This window comes from Marmota monax, unplaced genomic scaffold (genome assembly GCF_021218885.2).
Source record: "Marmota monax isolate L192 unplaced genomic scaffold, Marmota_monax_Labrador192_F-V1.1 WCK01_AAM20220418_F8-fsc00026, whole genome shotgun sequence".
In the NCBI taxonomy this organism is placed as follows: Eukaryota; Metazoa; Chordata; class Mammalia; order Rodentia; family Sciuridae; genus Marmota; species Marmota monax.
This window is the reverse complement of record NW_026693108.1, coordinates 3702512-3721344: the sequence shown is the minus strand read 5'-3', so window position 1 is coordinate 3721344 and position 18833 is coordinate 3702512. Positions and strand designations below refer to the sequence as shown.

Here is an 18833-nt window from a genome sequence, read left to right as displayed (position 1 = left end):
ATGTGCAGGGTGAAGGGAGGCTTCAGGATCATATGTTTCATCTGAGTCCAACCACATGGCCCCACCCATGGTCCTGCATCCCATCATACCAATGAATGGCAGCTTGCAGAATAAGCGTTGATGAGACTAGATTCCACTGACCCTGTAATTCAGTGTCCCCAATGGTTAAACCATGGAGTTGACTCAGCAGTCTGAGCTCAGAATGGCTCTGAAGGCTGGGAAGGAACATTTCCTGTTCTCTCATGACATGAGCTGATGGCTAAAGGCCTTGTGCTCATGAATTACTTATTTATTTATAAGCCTCCCAGTGCCGTCCTGGGAGCCCAGGGGACCCCTCTGTGCTCGCAGTCACGATCCCTGCCATGATGGGTAATGCTGCTGCCCCCTGGACTCCAAAAGCCTTGCTTCAGCTTACGCGTCAGGACAGTCCACCAAGGGTGCAGCTTGGTTAGGTGCAGCACCACTGTGTGCTCTGCGTTCCTCACCTCCCACTTCCCACCATCCCGGGCCTCAGCAGTAGGCTCAGGCCCAACAGTACAACTGCACCACGCCCCAGATCCCATCTTGGAGGGCTTATCCCCGAGGCCACCCACCTAGAGCCAGAATTCCTACCAAAATTTTAACAAGGAAGATAGAATATAAATAATTATTTTTAAAAAATGTTTTTTAGTTGTTGATAAACCTTTATTTTATTTATTTATACATGGTGCTGAGAATGGAACCCAGTGCCTCACACATGCCAGGCAAGTGTGCTACCGCTAAGCCACAACCCCAGCCCAATAATTATTAATTAGAGAAAAAGAGTCAACTACATGCTATAATCAAGAGAACTCTTTAAAATACTGGAATAGCAGATGGAGGAATCAGATACTGCTTCTGGGACTGAGGGGCATATGTTCACTCCATGCCCTTGGAGAAGAGATGTTATCCATGCCTGATAAAGTTTACGGAGCTCGTTAAAGAATGTGGAACAGTGGGGACAGTTCATGGGACCAGTGTTTAAAAGAAAATCTTTCATTGTACCTAAGCTGGGAAGGACATGGGTATGGCAAGAGGGCTCAGGATGATGGTGACAAAGGACCCTTGGGGTAAAGATCAGAGTAGCCATGTTCAATGTAGTCAGTCCATTAGGGACTCAGTTTACACTCTTCATTAGAAAACAGTTCTGGAAAGTTCCAGGGGGACTAGCACAGCCCTTACTAAATCAATGCAGTGTGATAACAGCTCCCAGAAGAGTGTTTGTGGAGAACAGGAGCTTGGAGACTTTCATGGTGGACTGGGGAAGATTGTCCCAGTCCAGCCTATTCACGGGAGAGTTCACTGAGGCTCTCTGAGGGCCTTGGGCATCGTCTGTGTGTGGACGCAGGGCAGCAGAGAGCAGGAGCCAACACCTGGACACCATGTAGCAGCCATCCATCCCCTAGTGTGGGTGCAGCAGCAGGCGTGGGAGAAGTGGACTGGCCATGGTGTTGCAAGGGTCAGAGGAACGTTTTGCAAACCTGAGTCTGCACAAGCTATTTCGTATATTTGTGTTAAAATCCATTCTGGCTTCCTCCATGATCTGCAGATTTGTGTCCAACAAACTGTGTCCAGGTCTGTTTTCCAACCAAGATTGAAAGTGAAGCTTGTGATCAGCTTTTTCATCTTAAGGGTGTACATAATGCCACTTTTTGTTTCTGTTCGTTTCTTTTCACATAGGCCGGAGCCAATGTCCTTCTCCAGGACGTCAATGGAAATATCCCGCTGGATTACGCTGTGGAAGGGACAGAATCCAGCTCTATCCTGTTGACCTACCTGGATGAAAATGGTGAGCTGCAGCTTGTGGGAGAGGCTGAAGAGGAGCTGGACGGGCAGAATGTGCATGTGTGCTCCTTGTGCGGCCTGCGGTGTGGCTGATGGGCTCTCGGTTCCCTTCCTGGCACAAGTAGGGAATTGTCCCATGCCCCTCCACGGCCTTCCCCACTCTGCACCGTACATTTAATCCGCACAGCTTTCTGCACACCGGCAGAAATCCAGAGGCAACGAGGAGGGACACTTGAGCAGGCCTCTGAGGTCCATAATTAGTGGCACTGGGTTGTAATTATCATCTGTTCTCCACCCCCCGCCCCCAGGAGGGGAAGGACGTGAAGCAGCACAATTGAATTTTGAGCTAATGAGTGCGAAGTCATCTCAGGAGTGTTCCCCTGGGAGCCGGTGGTCCTAGCGGGAGTTCAGACAGCGAGGACTTGGGTAGGGGCAGGGTGAGCAGCACCCTGGAAGCCACTCTGTGACTTAGATCCACCACCATGGTCAGGAGACAGCCTCAGGAACATGATGCTATCCTGCAGAGTTGAGGCTGAGCCCTGGGAGTGTCACTGACAGGGTGCTAATTACACAGACCCAGCGGAGAGCTCAGGAGCCAGCACAGCCCTGTAAGGCACCAGGATCCCTGACCCTGGCTGGCGTGAAGGTGAAGAGCTGCCCCCCTCCCTTTTCCTGCTATTTAGGAATAAATAAGAACAAGGAAATTCCCATCCTTTCAAGGATACCAGTGGCCAGAGGAAAGGGTCACAGAGTTTCAGTCGCTGAGATCCGGTGATTTGCCCCTTCTCGTCTCAGGAGAAGCTCCCTGCATGCAGACCTGTTCCCTGCTGCACCCGTCCAGGTCACATGTCACAAAGGTTTATCCTGAGCAGGGCTCAGAGGATGATCACTGCTTGGTAGCCCTGAATTCTCCAGAAATGGTCCCATTGGCTCTGAAGGCTAGTAGCAATGGCTGTCCTGACGGGGACCTGAGCCTCCTGTGCTGGAGAGCACCGCGGTCAGAGCAGAGCAGGCTCCTGTGCCTGCTGTGTGTTCATTGCCCACCTGCAGCTGCTGTGCCCTGGGTTCAGTGGGCCACACACAGCCCCCCGTCCTCAAGCTTCTCCTGCAGGAGAGCTCAGAGGTTCTGGTATTTGCACAATCAGCATTCTCTCTACAAAACCACATGGATTCAGAAGTCGATTAAAAATCGGTCAGACAGGAGAACAACAAGAAAAAGGGACTGAGTCTGAGTGGTTTGGAGGAAATCTGTCACAAGCATGGCTGTCACAGTCAGTGTGTCAACGGCGTGTTAGCTGGAGCCAACTCAATTTAATGCCTCTTCAGTTTTTAATTCTGTTTCTTGCTTGTCACCGCCGAGGCCTGGCTCGGCCGTCCCATCCATCTGCCCCTCCCTCGCATCTGTCACGTCCTGCTCTGCTCCTGCCGGTCTTGCTTCTGCTGATCGCACCCTCTGCCCAGTTCCTACTAAACACTCTGAGTTCCATTCATTCCCTTCCCCCTGGCTGGTGTGCCTTTGCTGTCTGCGGTGACAGCCTGGGCTGGGGTCCTCAGCAGTTCTGACGTTCCTCACGAGGAGGTCTCGTTGTGATTCAGCTCTCAGTACTTCAACACTGCCTTATTATAACCGGGTGGCCACGGTCTTGGACATTCACGCTGCATCCCTACAGGTTCAGATCAGACACTTATCATGCTGTCACATCAGGGTGCAGGTGGCGGGAGGGGCAGGCCATGTCATGAACAAGTTGATTACATGGAAAATCGCTGGTCACAGGCTCTATTGTACTGTCACCAGCAAGTCACACTGTAATCTCAGGCGCAGCAATTAACCTCGGCTCCCCGCCTGAGCTTCCCGGGCTGGAAAATGAGACAGCTATGCAGGGTGATTGAGCCTTGATGAATCTAGAGCTTCCGGGCAAGGCCAGCCAGCCGCCATGCAAGGGAAACAGTGGACTCCAGTGAGCCACCTAGGAGAGGCAGCACTGAGGGGGAGCTGGGGTGGTCAGGACAAAAGACCAGCGGAGATCTATATGTCCATGTCCTGAGAAGGGCAGAGCTCACGTGGCTCTGTGCACATCACCACCCACTGTGTCCTCTCCTGCACCTGCAGTGTCCCTTTGGAAAACCGTGGCTCCCCTGCCTGCTCCTCAGCCACTGAAGGTCAGCCTCCCACCTGACCCACCCCTGGGAATGCCCCTGAGGGTTGACACTGCCTTCTGTGGCCTTCCATCCAGGGACCACCTCCCTCTTCTACTTTATTACTTCATCTCTCTGTGACATCCAGCAACCCTGGCCTCTCTCCTGGGAAGATCTTTTCCCGGTTTTCTTCTCTTGAGCTTCCGTGGGGCTGGCCGTTGGGTGTTCCTCTTATGAATTCAGGTTCCTGAGTGTTGGTCTCTAGGTCTATTCCTTGAAAATCTTTTCCCTGGCACATGGCGACTGGAGTCCCTGTTGGCTGGTGGTGTTGTCACCTGCCCCGAGGGTATTCCTGCACCCTACCCCCTTTCTACACTCCAGTCCTGGGCATGTAGTGTCATCAGGGACCTACATGTGGAGCTGAGACCATCTGAGATGACATGTCCCTGTTAGACTTACGTCACCCTTTCTCACTGTATCTATATCCCACAGTTTGCCATTGCAGCCAGGAATACAGGTGTCTGAACCTTATGTTTATTCTCCCAAATCCCTGGTGTCTGGTCGTCACTCTCACAGAAGCTGCTTCCTGGACACCTCTCCTCCGAGTGGGCCCCCTCACCAGCCACCCTCTCTGCCTTGGTGAATCTGCATCTCTATTCTGGGTTACTTCGGTGGCCTCCACATCTGCTCACCATGCCCCAGTCTTGCTCTCCCTGTGCACTCTTCATGGTGTCCCTTTGGTTTCCACATACCAGGTGACCTTCTTTGACTTGTGAAGTCTATTCAGACGCTGCTCCAGCAGCCCCCTCTGCAGAGCCAGGGCAGCCAGGCTGGCAGTGTGTGTAGACTGCCCAGTGATGCCTGTTGCAGACTGGGCACAGGAAGCGGGGAGGGCAGCAGTAGCCTCCCGTGTGACCCTATCCTTCTCTGCTGGGGCCACTGTCTGCACTGGCCTCCCCAGCCCTTTTGCTTCCTTGGGTCTCCTAGGAACCTCCCTCTGGTGACAGCAGCGTGGGTGAGTTGAGGTTCTGTTGGAGAAACCCAAGCTGATCCCCCGGCATGGGTCAGTCAGGTGAATGCAAACGCTCGTTTAGCTTTGTTTCCTTTTTGAGGGTAAAATCCTGTTTCTGGATATTCAGATGATGCTGGTATTACATAAGCTAATGAATAAAAATGAAGTGCCCAGAGCTTATGGGAACACCAAGATGGAAGGACATGAGATGCCACAGGCTTGATAGAGCCGGGACCCTCACACCTACCTCAGGGAGGGGCTGGGGCACCATTCCAGCTGGTGTGCCTTGGAGAGCTGTGAGGGGCTGGGGTGGCGTCCAGGGCTCAGGGCGCCCATATGGCATGGTGCAGCCACACCAGCTCCACACAGTGAGGGCCACAGCACAGTAGAGCCTCACAGGGAGGGCGAGCAAGTTGTCGTAACAGCATCTCCTGAAGAAGGAGACTTCAGCAAAGACAGACCGGGATCTGGGAGACTTGGGGGTGGGGCATGACATTCTGTTTTTTGCACCAATGTCTGTTAGCATCAAGAGCTATCAAGCAGCAGTAATAACTCATAGGTAACAACCTGTGGGGTCCAGGTAAATGATTTTGTTTCCAAATTCTATATTAATAGAAATGCCAGATTTCTCTTGAAATAACAAATCTAAGAAGACCTTATATTAATTTTATTGTTTAGAAAAAAATATGAAAATGAAACTAAATTTCTTTTTTAAAAATGAGAATTGGCCCAATAGCCATTACAAAAGGGACTTTCCGTGCACTATTGCCATCTTGGTTGGTTTTGTTCAGGAGAAGTTGGAGACATTTTCTTGACCACCCAGAGACAATTTCTTTAGCGTTGTATTACCAAAAGGAGACTTGTGCTTCTTTTCTGAACGTGTAACAAAAATCACATCATAATTGGCACCATATTTGACTCAAAACCTAGTTGGAAATTAATAGGCTACAAGATTGAATATTCCCTGTGGCATCTTCAGAACAGGGAGGATCATTCCCCAGGACACATTGCGCTTTGAGTGTGAGAGCAAGGAGTGGCGCAGTACATCTGTGTGTTCATTTCTGTCTTTCATCTTTGAGTCTTGTTCTGGTTTTTATCATTCAGCTTAAATTGCATGCTTAAATAATTTTCTAAAAGACATATCAGCAAACACTATAACATTAGGAAATTTAACACAATACTATGGCCTTAGATTCCTCTGCCATTTCATATGTGAAATTGAATGCTGACATCTGAGAAATAATATTTTCCAAAATTAAATCACATGGAAAATTCCATAATTTAAAGCTGAGAATAGAGTGACAGTTTCATCTGGTGTCTAGCGGACCTCACTCCTCTGTTGGGGAAATCGTTTGGTTCTTTTGAAGTGGCACACCAGGGTGCAGAAGGTGAGAGAGAGCTACTGTCCCTGCCTCACCATTCCACCACAGGGAATACCTTCGGAATGAGCTACCCATTTCAAGTATTATTGCATTTTGCTTTATTTTGCTGCTCCCTGACTGCGTATTGCAAAGGAAGACACCCCTGAGGGAATGGCAAGGAATCCACACAACAGAAGGCTCGCTCTCATGGAGCCCTTACTGCCCATGCTGTTTGACATGCTGTGTGCACCTTATTCTCATAACAATGAGGGAAGCAAAACCTGAAAGCCCCACTTTGCAGATGAAGAAACTGAGCAGGGTATGTTTCCTGCCCACGTTGGGCCAGATGTGATCCAAAGGCCCAGCACCCCGGCCGGGACAGCTGGGCTCCTGAGAGCCTCTGCTCCTTTCCCCTGGCAGGCTCTGAGGTGAGCATGGGGGGAGCAGACGAGGAAGCACTCGGGGAAGTGCCAGCCGAGGCGACATGTCTAATGTGGCTCCCGCCTTGAGACTGAGAATTACGGCCTCAACTCTCTGAGGTCTGTGTTATCACCTGAGAGACTGAAGATATTGAAACCCGAACAGGTGAAAGGACTCAGTCACATAAGACCTAGAAAGTGCTCAGCAGAGTGGCTGGCTGAGAGCAAACACGTGTGAGAGGGAGAGAACCTCATCACCGTCCCCATCACCAACATCCCCACCCTGTCACCATCATCTCCACTATCACTGATCACCATCGCCATGATCATGGCCACCACGGTCGTCATGATCACCACCACCACCACCATCACCATTCCCAGTCCCACCATCTCCACCACCACCATCTCCACCACCATCTCCACCACCCCCATCTCCATTATCATCATATTCACTGTCAACTGTAGCAGATACATTATTTGTCCTTGGTAAGTATTCATTTAGCCTGGAACCACTTCTGGGATCAGGTTAGCCATAAATGAAGAGAGGCGAGCTACCATAAAGGTCATGCTATCATGAAGTTTCAGGTTGAAGTAGATGCTGACGAGAGGTGTGAGCAGGAGGTAAGCAGACCTGGGCTTTCTGTGTGTGAATCACCCACTCAGTTAAGAAAGACAGAGTTTCACTCAATGTCGGTTGTCTCCATTAACATGATGGTCATGGAGTGTTTAGAGGGAGCATCCTTCTAGAGTGGTCATTTTTGAAGTAATTTGTAGATGTAGAGGCAGTTCTCAGAGATAGTCACAGACGGTCCTCATGCACCATTACTTGGAGCTGCCTCCATTGCTACACAGGGGTGTCGTTATCTATTTATCAAAACTAGAAGTTAGCCTTGGGTCCATAGTGGTATTCACTAAACTATAAATGTTGTTTGATTTCTCTAGCTTTTCTACTAAAGTCTTTTTTTCTATTCTGGGATGCTACATTGCTTTTAGGAGCAACTATTGAGATCAGAAAGTCTTAGAGAATAAAAAACATATCTTGGTGATTTTTTTCAATTCAATTTAAGTACTTTAAAATACTTGGGGCATTGTGTGTGGATGGTTTATATTAAGGCATGTACTTCCACAGAGCCTGACAAGTCTGAAGAATAGAACAAGTGGTCATTTTTTTTCTTCCTTTGAAGACTGTACTCTAGTTAGAAGTAGAATGCATGCAGAGGGAAGCAGTCATCCTGGAGCTGACAGTGATCGCCCTCAGTGGAAAGGGGCTTACCCAGCTGAACATGCTGAAAGATGCCCCGCAAGCCAGGCAGACCCCACAGCATCTCTGTGTCCATTTTGAAAGGTTCTTTCTCCGCCAGGAGTGGATCTGACCTCCCTGCGCCAGTTGAAGCTGCAGAGACCCATGAGTATGTTAACAGATGTCCAGCACTTCCTGTCGTCCGGAGGCAATGTCAACGAGAAGAATGATGAAGGAGTAACCCTGGTAGGTCACTCTGTTTGACTCAGAAATTGTTTAAATAGAGGATTTCAGTTGATCCTGAAACATAGAATTGAATAGATTCGACCTTTAAACAATCTGAGGTTTTGTTGATCATGAAAGTATTCATTGTAGAAATCTTGCAAAACACATAAGTATGTAAAGAAGGGTGTGAAGAGTCTGTGGGTCGCCACCGAGGTAGAAGCCAGGTGTGTGTGTGGTGTTTGCTTCAAGCCTTCTTCCCATGCATGCTTTTCCTACAAGTTCAAAATCATTTTTGTGTGTTACTTTGTCACTGCGAGTTTGAGACATGACGTATTGGAGACACTCATTTTCACTTTAAGCAAAACAAATTACTTCTGAATGATTCAGTTCAGAAATCCAGGAAACCCCCCCACCCCATGCCATGGCACTTTGGTTGCTGTCAGGCACAGCCGTAGTAGATTAGAAATTGATCAATCAAATTTGGATTGAATTTGATATAATCCTAATGCTAATTACCAAAATGAATTTTGCCTTGTCAACCCCTACACTTTCCCAGCCTCAGCATGCCTGGGTAGACTTACTGAGGACAGATGAAGTGTGTTAACCCTGGGGGAGAAAGAGGAGAAGGTGGGTTAGGGTGGAGGAGGAGCCTGGGGCAAGGACATCATTGGCCTCAGCCAAGGAAGTCAACAATTCAGCACAGAAGGAAAGAGGATGGGAACCAAACCCTGGGATGAGGGAGAGGTGGAGCATCCAGAAATGAGACCAGGGGAGGCAAGCTCGGGAAGGAGGAAATGGGAAGAGTGGGAAGCCTAGGAGCCCAGGGCACACAGGGACACGGAGCAGCGAACGTTTGCCTTCAGGACTGTTGAGAGCCTGCAGAGAGGATGGTTACTCAGAGGACTGGTGGTCTTGCTCTCCGAGGGCAGTATCCGTGTACTGGTGGTCAGAAGCAGATTAAAGTGAGCTATTAAATTAATAGTCCATTCCTTGCCTGTGATAAAGTCCTGTCTGACATGTAGCAGAAATAGAGAGCCTCTCTTTTTGTACACTAGCAAGGATTGCAGCTTTATATTTGTTTAAAAACCGCTGCCAAAGACAAATAACATGCATGCTCCAGCTGTGGCTCACGTATCCTTCAGTAGAGAAGCTATTGAAGGAATCGATACAGAGCAGTAAATTGCTATTATTTTCAACCATCTTCAATTTTGACATTGCTTGTGACCATTTATCAGACAGCATAAAAGTTGCACATAATTGCTTTGTAATAACAGCATCCTGTGGTGGTCAGCTCTGAGCTTTGACAAGAAAGAAGCAGTGAACAAAAGCCGGGGCTCCCTAGGGGACCACAGCCTACAGGGAGGGGCAGTTCCCTGAGGTGTGTCTCTTACTGTGACGACGTCCTTGCTGGCGGTCTCCTTCTGGAAGGTGCACCGTGTGTATGCTTTTCTGTGTATTGTTGGAGAGAAGGACGAGAAAGTGCCTTTGTTCGCGGGTCGATTTCCGCGCTCTGAGTTGGAATGTCAGCTGTGTTTCGAAATGAGGCCTAATTTCCCAGCTGGTAAATTGTCATGTGCAAAAGACAAAAACTACCAGCACAAGGCTGGTGGGGAGAGGCTTCAGTCAGATGTAAAGAGCTTCCCTCGCTTCTTAGATGTACAGCAGGATGACCACATGTAAAGCAGCTCCTTATGAAGAGACCTTTTAGTTTATATTAATAATGTTCTTAAAAGTAAACAAAAGCCTCAGAAAAGGATACAGTTGTTAAAATGCCTTCCATGTTCCAGAGCACATGAAAATGAAGTGCTTAATCTGAGTAGGTTAATCTCTTGAAAACATCTGTGTGTCTTAACTAGCGCCTATGTATGGTGGCACCCCTTCCTCTCTCTGTCACAGACTTTGACTGGTCAGACCTCTTTTTCTTGGGAAATAATAATCCAGGGGGTACAAATACCAGCCCTCACGTTTCCCTCTGCCTGTTCATTTCACTAGTGCTAGTTTATCCCCTACCAAAGACACAATGGCAAGCGTTGACGAGGTTCCAAACGGTGGACACCAGGTTTTGCTCTGTGGAAAGCACCTCTCCCCTGCAGGGGCTGGCTTTGTGCACGTGACTTCAAGAGGTCTTGAGTAGCAGTTGCAGACCAACTAAAGTGTCCATTCCTGACTCTGGTGTTAGAGTCAATTTTATACTCCTAATGAAAATCTTCTGAAATCCAGATGCTATTGCAGATAGTGTAAATAACTAGACAATCATTTGCTGATTATTCAAATAATGCAGAATAAATTTAGAAGTGGGTGAAAGACTTGATCTCTAGGAGAAAGTAGACTAAATTCTACAGTACCCATGGATGCATCGTTCTTGACACTGTTTGCTAGAATATGAACGAGGTGAATTCTGTGTGTAACAAATCGTGGGATGAGCAATGTGAAACATGGTGTCTTAATGTTTGTGCTATAAATTAGATGAATTATTCTTGTTCTAATGAAGTTGATAGATAGAACAAGGATGAAACACGTGAGTGTATGCTACAGACTGAAGAGTGTTAGTCCAAAGTAGAAAACAGGTGTTTCTGCAAATTGCATCTTTGTGTGTGTGTGTGTGTACATGGGTGTGTGTTTTCACTTTACTATATGTTGTTTTTATGATAAAAACAGAAGAGTGCTCCTTGCCAGGGTTTTACAGGGTTTAAGTTGTGTTTTCTCTTGGTCCTTTCCTGACAGTTTCTTCCTTCCTGTGTCTATATAACAAATCACACCACACACTTCCTGAGTAACCTCATTTACTTTGGGCGAGGCCTTAGAGACAAAACTCCTCACTTAAAAAATAGAAGCAAATGCTTCAAACTCTGATCTCATTTTTGTAGATCCTGAGGCCTCATTTCTAAACTTCAGATTCCGTGGAGAACTAAACCAGGAGAAATGTTAAGTGGTAACTGTCAGCTGATCCTCCCCAGGTCCCCGGGCCTTGACCAGTACATGAGCATCTCAGGGATCACAGTTTTTGTGCTGGCTTTGAAACCCTCCTGCAGCACCAAGGACAGCCTGCAGAGTTAGAGTCGGGGAAGATTTGGCCTGAGGTCAGGCAGTAGTGAACTATTCTGTTATCACCTCTTGTGTGTTAAAACATTCAGGTCACAGTGAAGAGGAACTCAGGGAGGATAGGAATGACAAAATGTGCACACTATGAGAGTCAAAGGAAAATAAATAAGATTTCTTAATAAGCCAGAATGTTTCCTCCAAAGCTATCCACGTACACGTAATGAATAAAATCACAGGGCTTTTGCTTACATGCTCTGTGTCTCAGATCCAGTATTTTATGAAACAGCTCTTTTTATACAACTCAATAAATCACATTGATGTCACTGTTCTTTTTAAAAAGTGGAATGACAGGACATCTCCTCCTCACAGTTACACATGGCGTGTGCAAGTGGCTACAAGGAGGTGGTGTCACTTATCCTGGAGCATGGTGGAGACCTCAATATTGTGGATGACCAGTACTGGACGCCCCTCCATCTGGCAGCCAAGTACGGCCAGGTAAAGCCCTTTTAAAATTGTTTCCAAAGATCATTTTTATAATCCGTATAGAATTTTATATTTGATTTTTGTTTCGAATCATGTACTAATTATTATGTAATTTGGCTTTTGATGATATTATCTTACTAAACCAAATGTTTTATAGTTAAAGAAAAATATTTAACTTCGTGAGTGCATGCCAGAATATAGGTTTATGACAGCTCTTTTGTGGTCAGAATCACTGGAGAAATAATCAAATCCTATAAACATCTTTTATAGTTAATGCTGTTTTCTTAACATAAGGCTTATAACCTAATTCCTCAAATCTATAATAATTTTATGTTTTCTCTGCTTCGTAGACCTAAAACAAAATTAAATTTATATAATATTTTTATCTATAAATTATATTTCATTTTAATGAAAGAAGTTGGATAGCAAATTTTCCTCTCCAGGTTGATTTTGGGCTGCAGATAATATATCTGGAGTAACTATTTACAAGTTAGTTTCTCTCTAGGCATTGGTATACCATGACAAAAAATCAAAATCTAACCCTTTAGTGGTTTACATAAGTAAATGTGATAGAGTGCTCACAATAATTCACTGATATAAAAAAACCTAGTTCTAAAATATGAATAATATTTTGTTAAAGAAAGTCTTAGTAGCAATAGTATGAAAAATAGCTGTTTTAGTACCATTTACTGTTAAGCTAAACTTGTTCATTTCAAAACAGTTTCAGGTAAAATCACATTCAGTTAATTTACAGTGAATTGAATCTCTTGGATATTAACCAGAATGCAAAATATCTATCATGAAATTTGAGTAAAACAATTGTTGAAACACTTGAACACATTTGCGTATCCTATATTATAGAAAAATAACATATTGTTTGGAGAATGTTCCAGTAAAGAGAACATTGCTTTGACAATGTTTCCTGTAGAAAAGGGTTCATTTATTCGGTATACAAAATTAACAGACTATTAAACAGTGCTTCCATCAGGTAACTGTGTGTGAGAATGAGTGGACTGTATATGAGGCTGTGGCTGCAGGCAGGTGAGGCTTTGACCTCAGGTTCCAGTACCCCAGGCCTCCTGGCCACAGGAGGTTGCAGCTCAGTGCTGAGGACACCATCAACACCAGTACTCCATTTCTAGCATGGCAGCAATTGGGGACACTCAGGGTTGGAAAACTTATGTTACTAAAAAATAGAGAATTCAGCATGCAGGCAAGTCTGGTCAACTGGAACACAACGTGGAGGGCTTTGCTAAGGAAATGGTCATCAGTAAATTATCAAAATGTCCTGTAATATTCAGGGATTTCTTCTTGAAGAAGCTACATCTGGAAGCATGTGGAAGCTTATTAAATTGCAGCAGAATGCTACCCTAACTTGAAGGAACTAGGCTTCCATTTTACCTGAATTCTCATTTTTTTCCCACTGGACTTTTGGACTGTTGATCGGAAAGTAACACTTTAAATAGTAGTAAGTAGATTCCTTCTAACTATTTTCATAGGATAATGAGCTCTCAGTTAATAGGACTAGATTCAATAAAGCTTTTAAAAGAGACAACTTGGATAAATGTATTGTTATTTTTGTTCAAATAGTCTAGTGATTTTTTTTATCAGAATCCAACATTTGAGTCTTATTTTATCTTATTTCTGATCAAATTATGAGTTGGTGAGTCTTATTTATTGTTTTTTTATTGTGTTTTCTGGTTCTGTGGTTTCCATTTGAATCTTTCTTATAAACTGTTTTGTTTCTGAGAGATTGTATTCTTTTATTGGTTTCAAGAGAATTTGTAGTTGCTGATTAAAGCATTGTTACAATGGTTATTCAAAATCATTCCTCTGTCAGTTAATCATGTTTTCTGGTTTACACTGTATCTCCTTATCTTGTTATGACAGATGATTTCAATTGTATCTTGCATATTTCAGGGTTTGAGAGTCTCATTTCTATGTAAATCTATTTCAGCAGGTAGTCACCATGTTGAGGCCTAGCATGCAAATCCTGGCCTTTTTTTTTTGGGGGGGGGGGGTCAGGCAGGCTGAGGTTCCCATAACAGGTTAGTCTTTAGATCCTTTGAGGTGTCATTTTGGTCTCTTTTTTAACCTAATGCCCTTGGGCTTCCACTGGCTGCTCCTGGAAAGGATGTCCCCAGGCTGGGCCACTCCTCGCATCTGGACCAGATAGGGAAATCTCCACAGGGACAAATTGACTTCCAAACTCCCCTGTGGGAATGTGATCCTCCTGTGGGTGTGTCTCAGTTGAAAGACAGCACCTGCCCTGGCCCTTCATGGAATAAAGATCCCCTCAGAGGAGTCTAAGGAGGGGACAGACACAGGGAATGGGTTTGCTGTGTGGATCCCTGTAGGAAAGAAATGCAAGGACAATATGGAAACTGCCCAAGTGAGTAGAGAGCCTCTGTTCTGTAAGATGAAGACAGAACTATGCGCTTAATGAGAAATCACAGTTGAACTATAAATAAATATCAATAATTTATTATAGTTTTACACCTTGGATCTATCATGGTTGCAGAGTTGGAGACATTCCCTTGTTATGCGTAGAACCTTAGCCATGAGCCAGAGTGTGGGTATACTAACTCAAGTGGGTTACAAATTCTGAATTTCTGAGGATTTTAACATTGTATTTTCTGCCTTAATGAGGTAATCAGTCTCTTCTAGGGCCAGAACTGGGACTGAATGGTAGCATGCATTGCTATTTCCCAACTTTTTAAAGAGCCCCTGAAAGTGATCAGCAAGGAGTTAATGTTGCCCATTTTAACTGGACTGAAATGCAAATGTCCCAAGAATGAGTAAAGTCAGGATCCAGCAACTTGTGTGAATTCAAATCTCACACAATTAGGGTTTCCTTTTGCACACACGTGTGCTGTATCAGTCTCCTCTCTGCTGGAGGCTTTGCTGGCTCTCAGCTCTTCCCAGAGTGGAGATGGATCGGCGTCGGGCTGCACAGTCTACCTGGTGCACTGAGGAAGTCCACCTAGGAGTCTCGTGAGGTCAAAGCAGACATTCCACAGTAAAGAGGTCAGTCGGCACTGGCCTCTCCGTGCCGACTGTGATCAGGACGGAGCCTGAGCAGAGAGGATTCCTCATTCCACGCATAAACGTTCACTATTACAGGGCTGAAATACAATGGAATCACTTTTATTGTTGGGGATTTTCACATAGAAAACATTTTGCTTTTGTGACTGAAATGATTTCTGCAGATAGAGGGAGAAAGGTAGATTGTTGGGAGATTGACAGGTTTTCTTGTGGAGTTCTGTAAAGAGCAACATGATTATTAGACTCTGACATTTTTACAAAGGTATAAAATCTTTTGGGTTACTGCTCTTTTTTCTAATTTGTGAAAAATGGAGTCATATTTAATTTTTGACCTCCCTTCTCTTCCCCCGCCCCCATTCATTACTTCCTAACTTCCTTTCCTTCTTCCCCATGGTTCAAAAATGAGAAAACCAGGGCTGGGGTTGTGGCTCAGTGGTAGAGCTCTCACCTAGCACATGCGAGGCCCTGGGTTCGATCCTTGGCACCACATAAATAAAATAAAAATGAGAAAATCTCTTAGATCTTTAATATAAACAAATATCTTTATTTTACCCTCTTGGGAAATGTGATTGATATATATATATATATACACACACACCTTATTTTTCAGCTTGGAAGAAAACTTCTCTTTCTTTAGTAAGCTGTATATTTGGAAATCAAAATAAACTTCTAGATATAAGCACTCTGCAGTAAAAAGACCTAGTATTACTGAAATAGTTTGTGATCTGCAAAACAAAACACTAATTTTGAATGGGCGTGTGGGGATTTTAGCAAAGGGCACACCACTGAAGACCTAATCCGTTGTGTAGTGAGAATTCTAAAAGGAGCGGTCATTGACATTTTGGGGATTCATGGGCAGGAAGCTCAGAGTGGGTAAAGGATGCCACTGAAAATATTACAGAAGATAAAACAAGGAACCTGAAGAAGACATTCATATTTGAATCAAGATGATAAGACAAGAAATACAAATGGAAAACACAATTAAGAAATGAGAAAAAATAATTAATACTCCAATAGAACCTCCAAATCAATTTTTTGGGGGCTGGAGATACTAGAGATTGAACTCAGGGGCACTCGACCACTGAGCCACACCCCCAGCCCTATTTTGTATTTTCCTTAGAGACAGCGTCTCACTGAGTTGTTTAGGGCCTCACTTTTGCTTCAACTGGCTTTGAACTTGAGATCCTCCTGCCTCATCCTCCATAGCTGCTGGAATTACAGGTATGCATCACCATGCCCAGCTCCAAATCATTTTTAAAAATTACAACCACTAGGTGAATTTACTAAGGTTGCTCACAGTATCATTACAAACATAAAGTATATGGCAAAAACATATACATACTCACTTACACACACAAGTACATGTGTACACACATAACAAATAGTGTGTAAGACTTCTGCCCTGAAACACTACAGAGCATTGCAGTGGTAGTTGGGGACCTACAGAACACAGAGGTCGGCATGCTCATGGTGAAACGCTGGATGTCCTAAGTACTGGGGAGGCAGAAGACGTCTTTGGTCTAGCCCTGGACCCTGTCCTTGGGTTGCCTCACAAGGGGGAGCTTTGCAGAGATTAAGGGTGTGGAGCTAAGACTTTCGTGGATTATCCAGGGGGGCCCAGTGTAAGCACAGTACATGGGTCCTTGAAAGTAAGGACCTGATCCTGGCTGAGTCAGAGGAGACCGAAACTGTGGAAACGGCCAAGAGAAGTACAGTCCCTGTTCTGAGATTGGTGGAAAGGTCCTGAAGGCAGGGAGCTGGGGCCGACTCTGTGAGCCTCACATCCAGAGCAGGTCCAGCCCTAACCCCAAGGGGAACACTGCACCTCCAGCACCCTGATGTCAGCCCAAAAGTCTGTGTCAGACCTCACCTACGGAAATGTAAGGGGTACATCGGTATTGTTTAAGCACAACTATGTGGTCATTTGTTAAGATTATAATATAAAACTAACAGTATCTGTGTGTGGAGGGGGTAGGGGGTGGGGGGATTGAATCCAGGGCCTTCCATATTCTAGGGAAGTTTCTGCCATTGAGTTATAGCCCTTGTTCTGTTCTTTTACCTGCCTGCCTCCCTCTCCCTTCCTCCTCCTCCTCCTCCTCCTCCTCCTCCTCCTCCTCCCATTTTTTTTTCATTCTTTTTTTGGAGAGAGCCTCACAAAATTGCCCAGGCTGGCCTCAAACTTGTGATGCTGCTGTTCAGCCTTCTCAGTAGCTGGGATTGATTACAGGTGTACCCCTGGCTAGTTACACATCTGTTTGAAGCAATCCCAGCCATATCCTATCTGTCCTTCCTATAGAAATTGAAAAATTAATCCAAGAACTTAAATAATAAAATTCAGACTCTTTTCGAAACTTTTTGTAAGAAGAACCTTTAAGTAAGATGTTCCAGGTCTTAATTGTGGTGCTGGTTACAGGTTTGCTCAAATGTAGAAGTGCATACTTATCTGTGCATTTTGTTGAATTTAGATTTTTAAAAAGAGGTATCAAAAAAATGTAGCTAAGAAATTTCAATTTCCAGCCCAACAGCTGAGTTGAGGTCTCCTAGTTTTGTGGTTTGATTCTATTATTTTGGTGCCCTTGCCTAGGAAAAGTGGCCGCCTGCCAACATTTAGCAAGTGAGAATGATGGTGATGACTTTGTATCACAGAAGTACGAGGCATCCCAGACCCCTCTGTGCTCTATAAATCATAACAGACATTTAAAGACACTTGGAACAGTATCGTGATGAAAGCAATACCTTGTCTATATTCTATATGGAATAGAGGGGGAAAAAGGGTTTAATGGAAATTCACAGCCTTTCACATTGTAAAACATAATAGATGCTTGCATTTTAAATTGAGTTTAAAAATTAATAATGAGTGAAATGTTCAACTTATAAAGTTTACAGAAATCTAATAAAATAAGAGAATTAGAAATAAGGATTTTAAAAGAGCAAGAAATGTAGAAATATAATATACAGGTAGGGTGTAATAGAAAGGATCAATAATACTGAACCTTGACTCTTGCAAGGATTTAGATGAACCAGATTCTAGAAATATTTGTCCATAGAGGGAGAGAGAAACAAAAGACCACAAAAACTGGCTGATGCTGTGCATGCAGAGGAGACAATAGCCAGGTAAAGAGCACAGCTCTTGAAAATACAGGAGGGGAGAGGCAGAGCAAGGACACAGCTGTCTTAGAGCATCTCTGCTGCAGTAGAGAAGTTCCAGACACCAGGTAGTTATAGAGTACAGAAATGTCTTTCTGACTGTTCTTAAGACAAGACAACCAGGATCGAGGTGCTATCAGGTTTGGAGTCTGGTGAGGGCCTGGGGCTCCTCTTCCAAGATGGTGCCTCAAATGCTGTAGGCCAAATGCTGTGTCCTCACATGGAGGAGATGAAGAGGTAAGAGGGATAAAAAGGATCTGGATGGCAGCCTCCAGACTTTTCCTAAGGTCATGAATTCATTTATGAAGGCAGAATCCTCCAGCCTAATCACCACTCATGGCGTCATCTTTTAATGCCTCTGCAAGGGGGATTAAAATATAGCATGAGTTTTGGAAGGGACGCAGCATTCAAACAGCAACAATCACCAACAGTGTTGTGACGACAAATTTGAAAGCTTCAAACAAAAATGGCAAATCCCCAGAAATCACACCACAAGGATTTGATTCTAGACCAAAAAGAAAGCCAGACAGATCCCATAGCTACCATCTCCAAAGCAGCACCCCCTTTAGCCAGTGATCCATTCTCTGACGGCAGAATCTAGAAACTTTGAAATGTCTGACAGTAAAGTCATTGCAGGCAGGTGGAGCCACAGGGGCTCTTGTTTGGAGTGGGAGTGTTAAGTTGAATAATCACTTTTGAAAAGAATTGGAGCCATCCCATGATGTTGGCCCTGTCTCCCTGTATTCTGGCACTTTTATTCTTAAGTACACACCACCTGCCTGTGTGCACCAGGAGAGATAAGCAGGAACATTTATAAGAACGTTATTTGCAAAACTAAATAAACAATTACAAGTAGCTTGAATGTCCACTAAAAGGAAGGTGAATAAATTGTGATATGTTTCTACAATGCAATTCTACAT

General features: G+C 44.8%; 1 protein-coding gene across 2 annotated transcripts in view; it reads left to right on the top strand.

The window, feature by feature from the left end:
* Myo16 (myosin XVI) overlaps positions 1-18833 on the top strand; it is a 537302-nt gene that overhangs the window by 239331 nt on the left and 279138 nt on the right. For both annotated transcript variants that reach the window (XM_046454924.2, XM_058582735.1), the window contains exons 5-7: positions 1699-1807; positions 8093-8217; positions 11608-11733. In XM_046454924.2, the coding sequence (XP_046310880.1) occupies positions 1699-1807; positions 8093-8217; positions 11608-11733 (360 nt within the window). The remainder of the gene's footprint in view (positions 1-1698; positions 1808-8092; positions 8218-11607; positions 11734-18833) is intronic.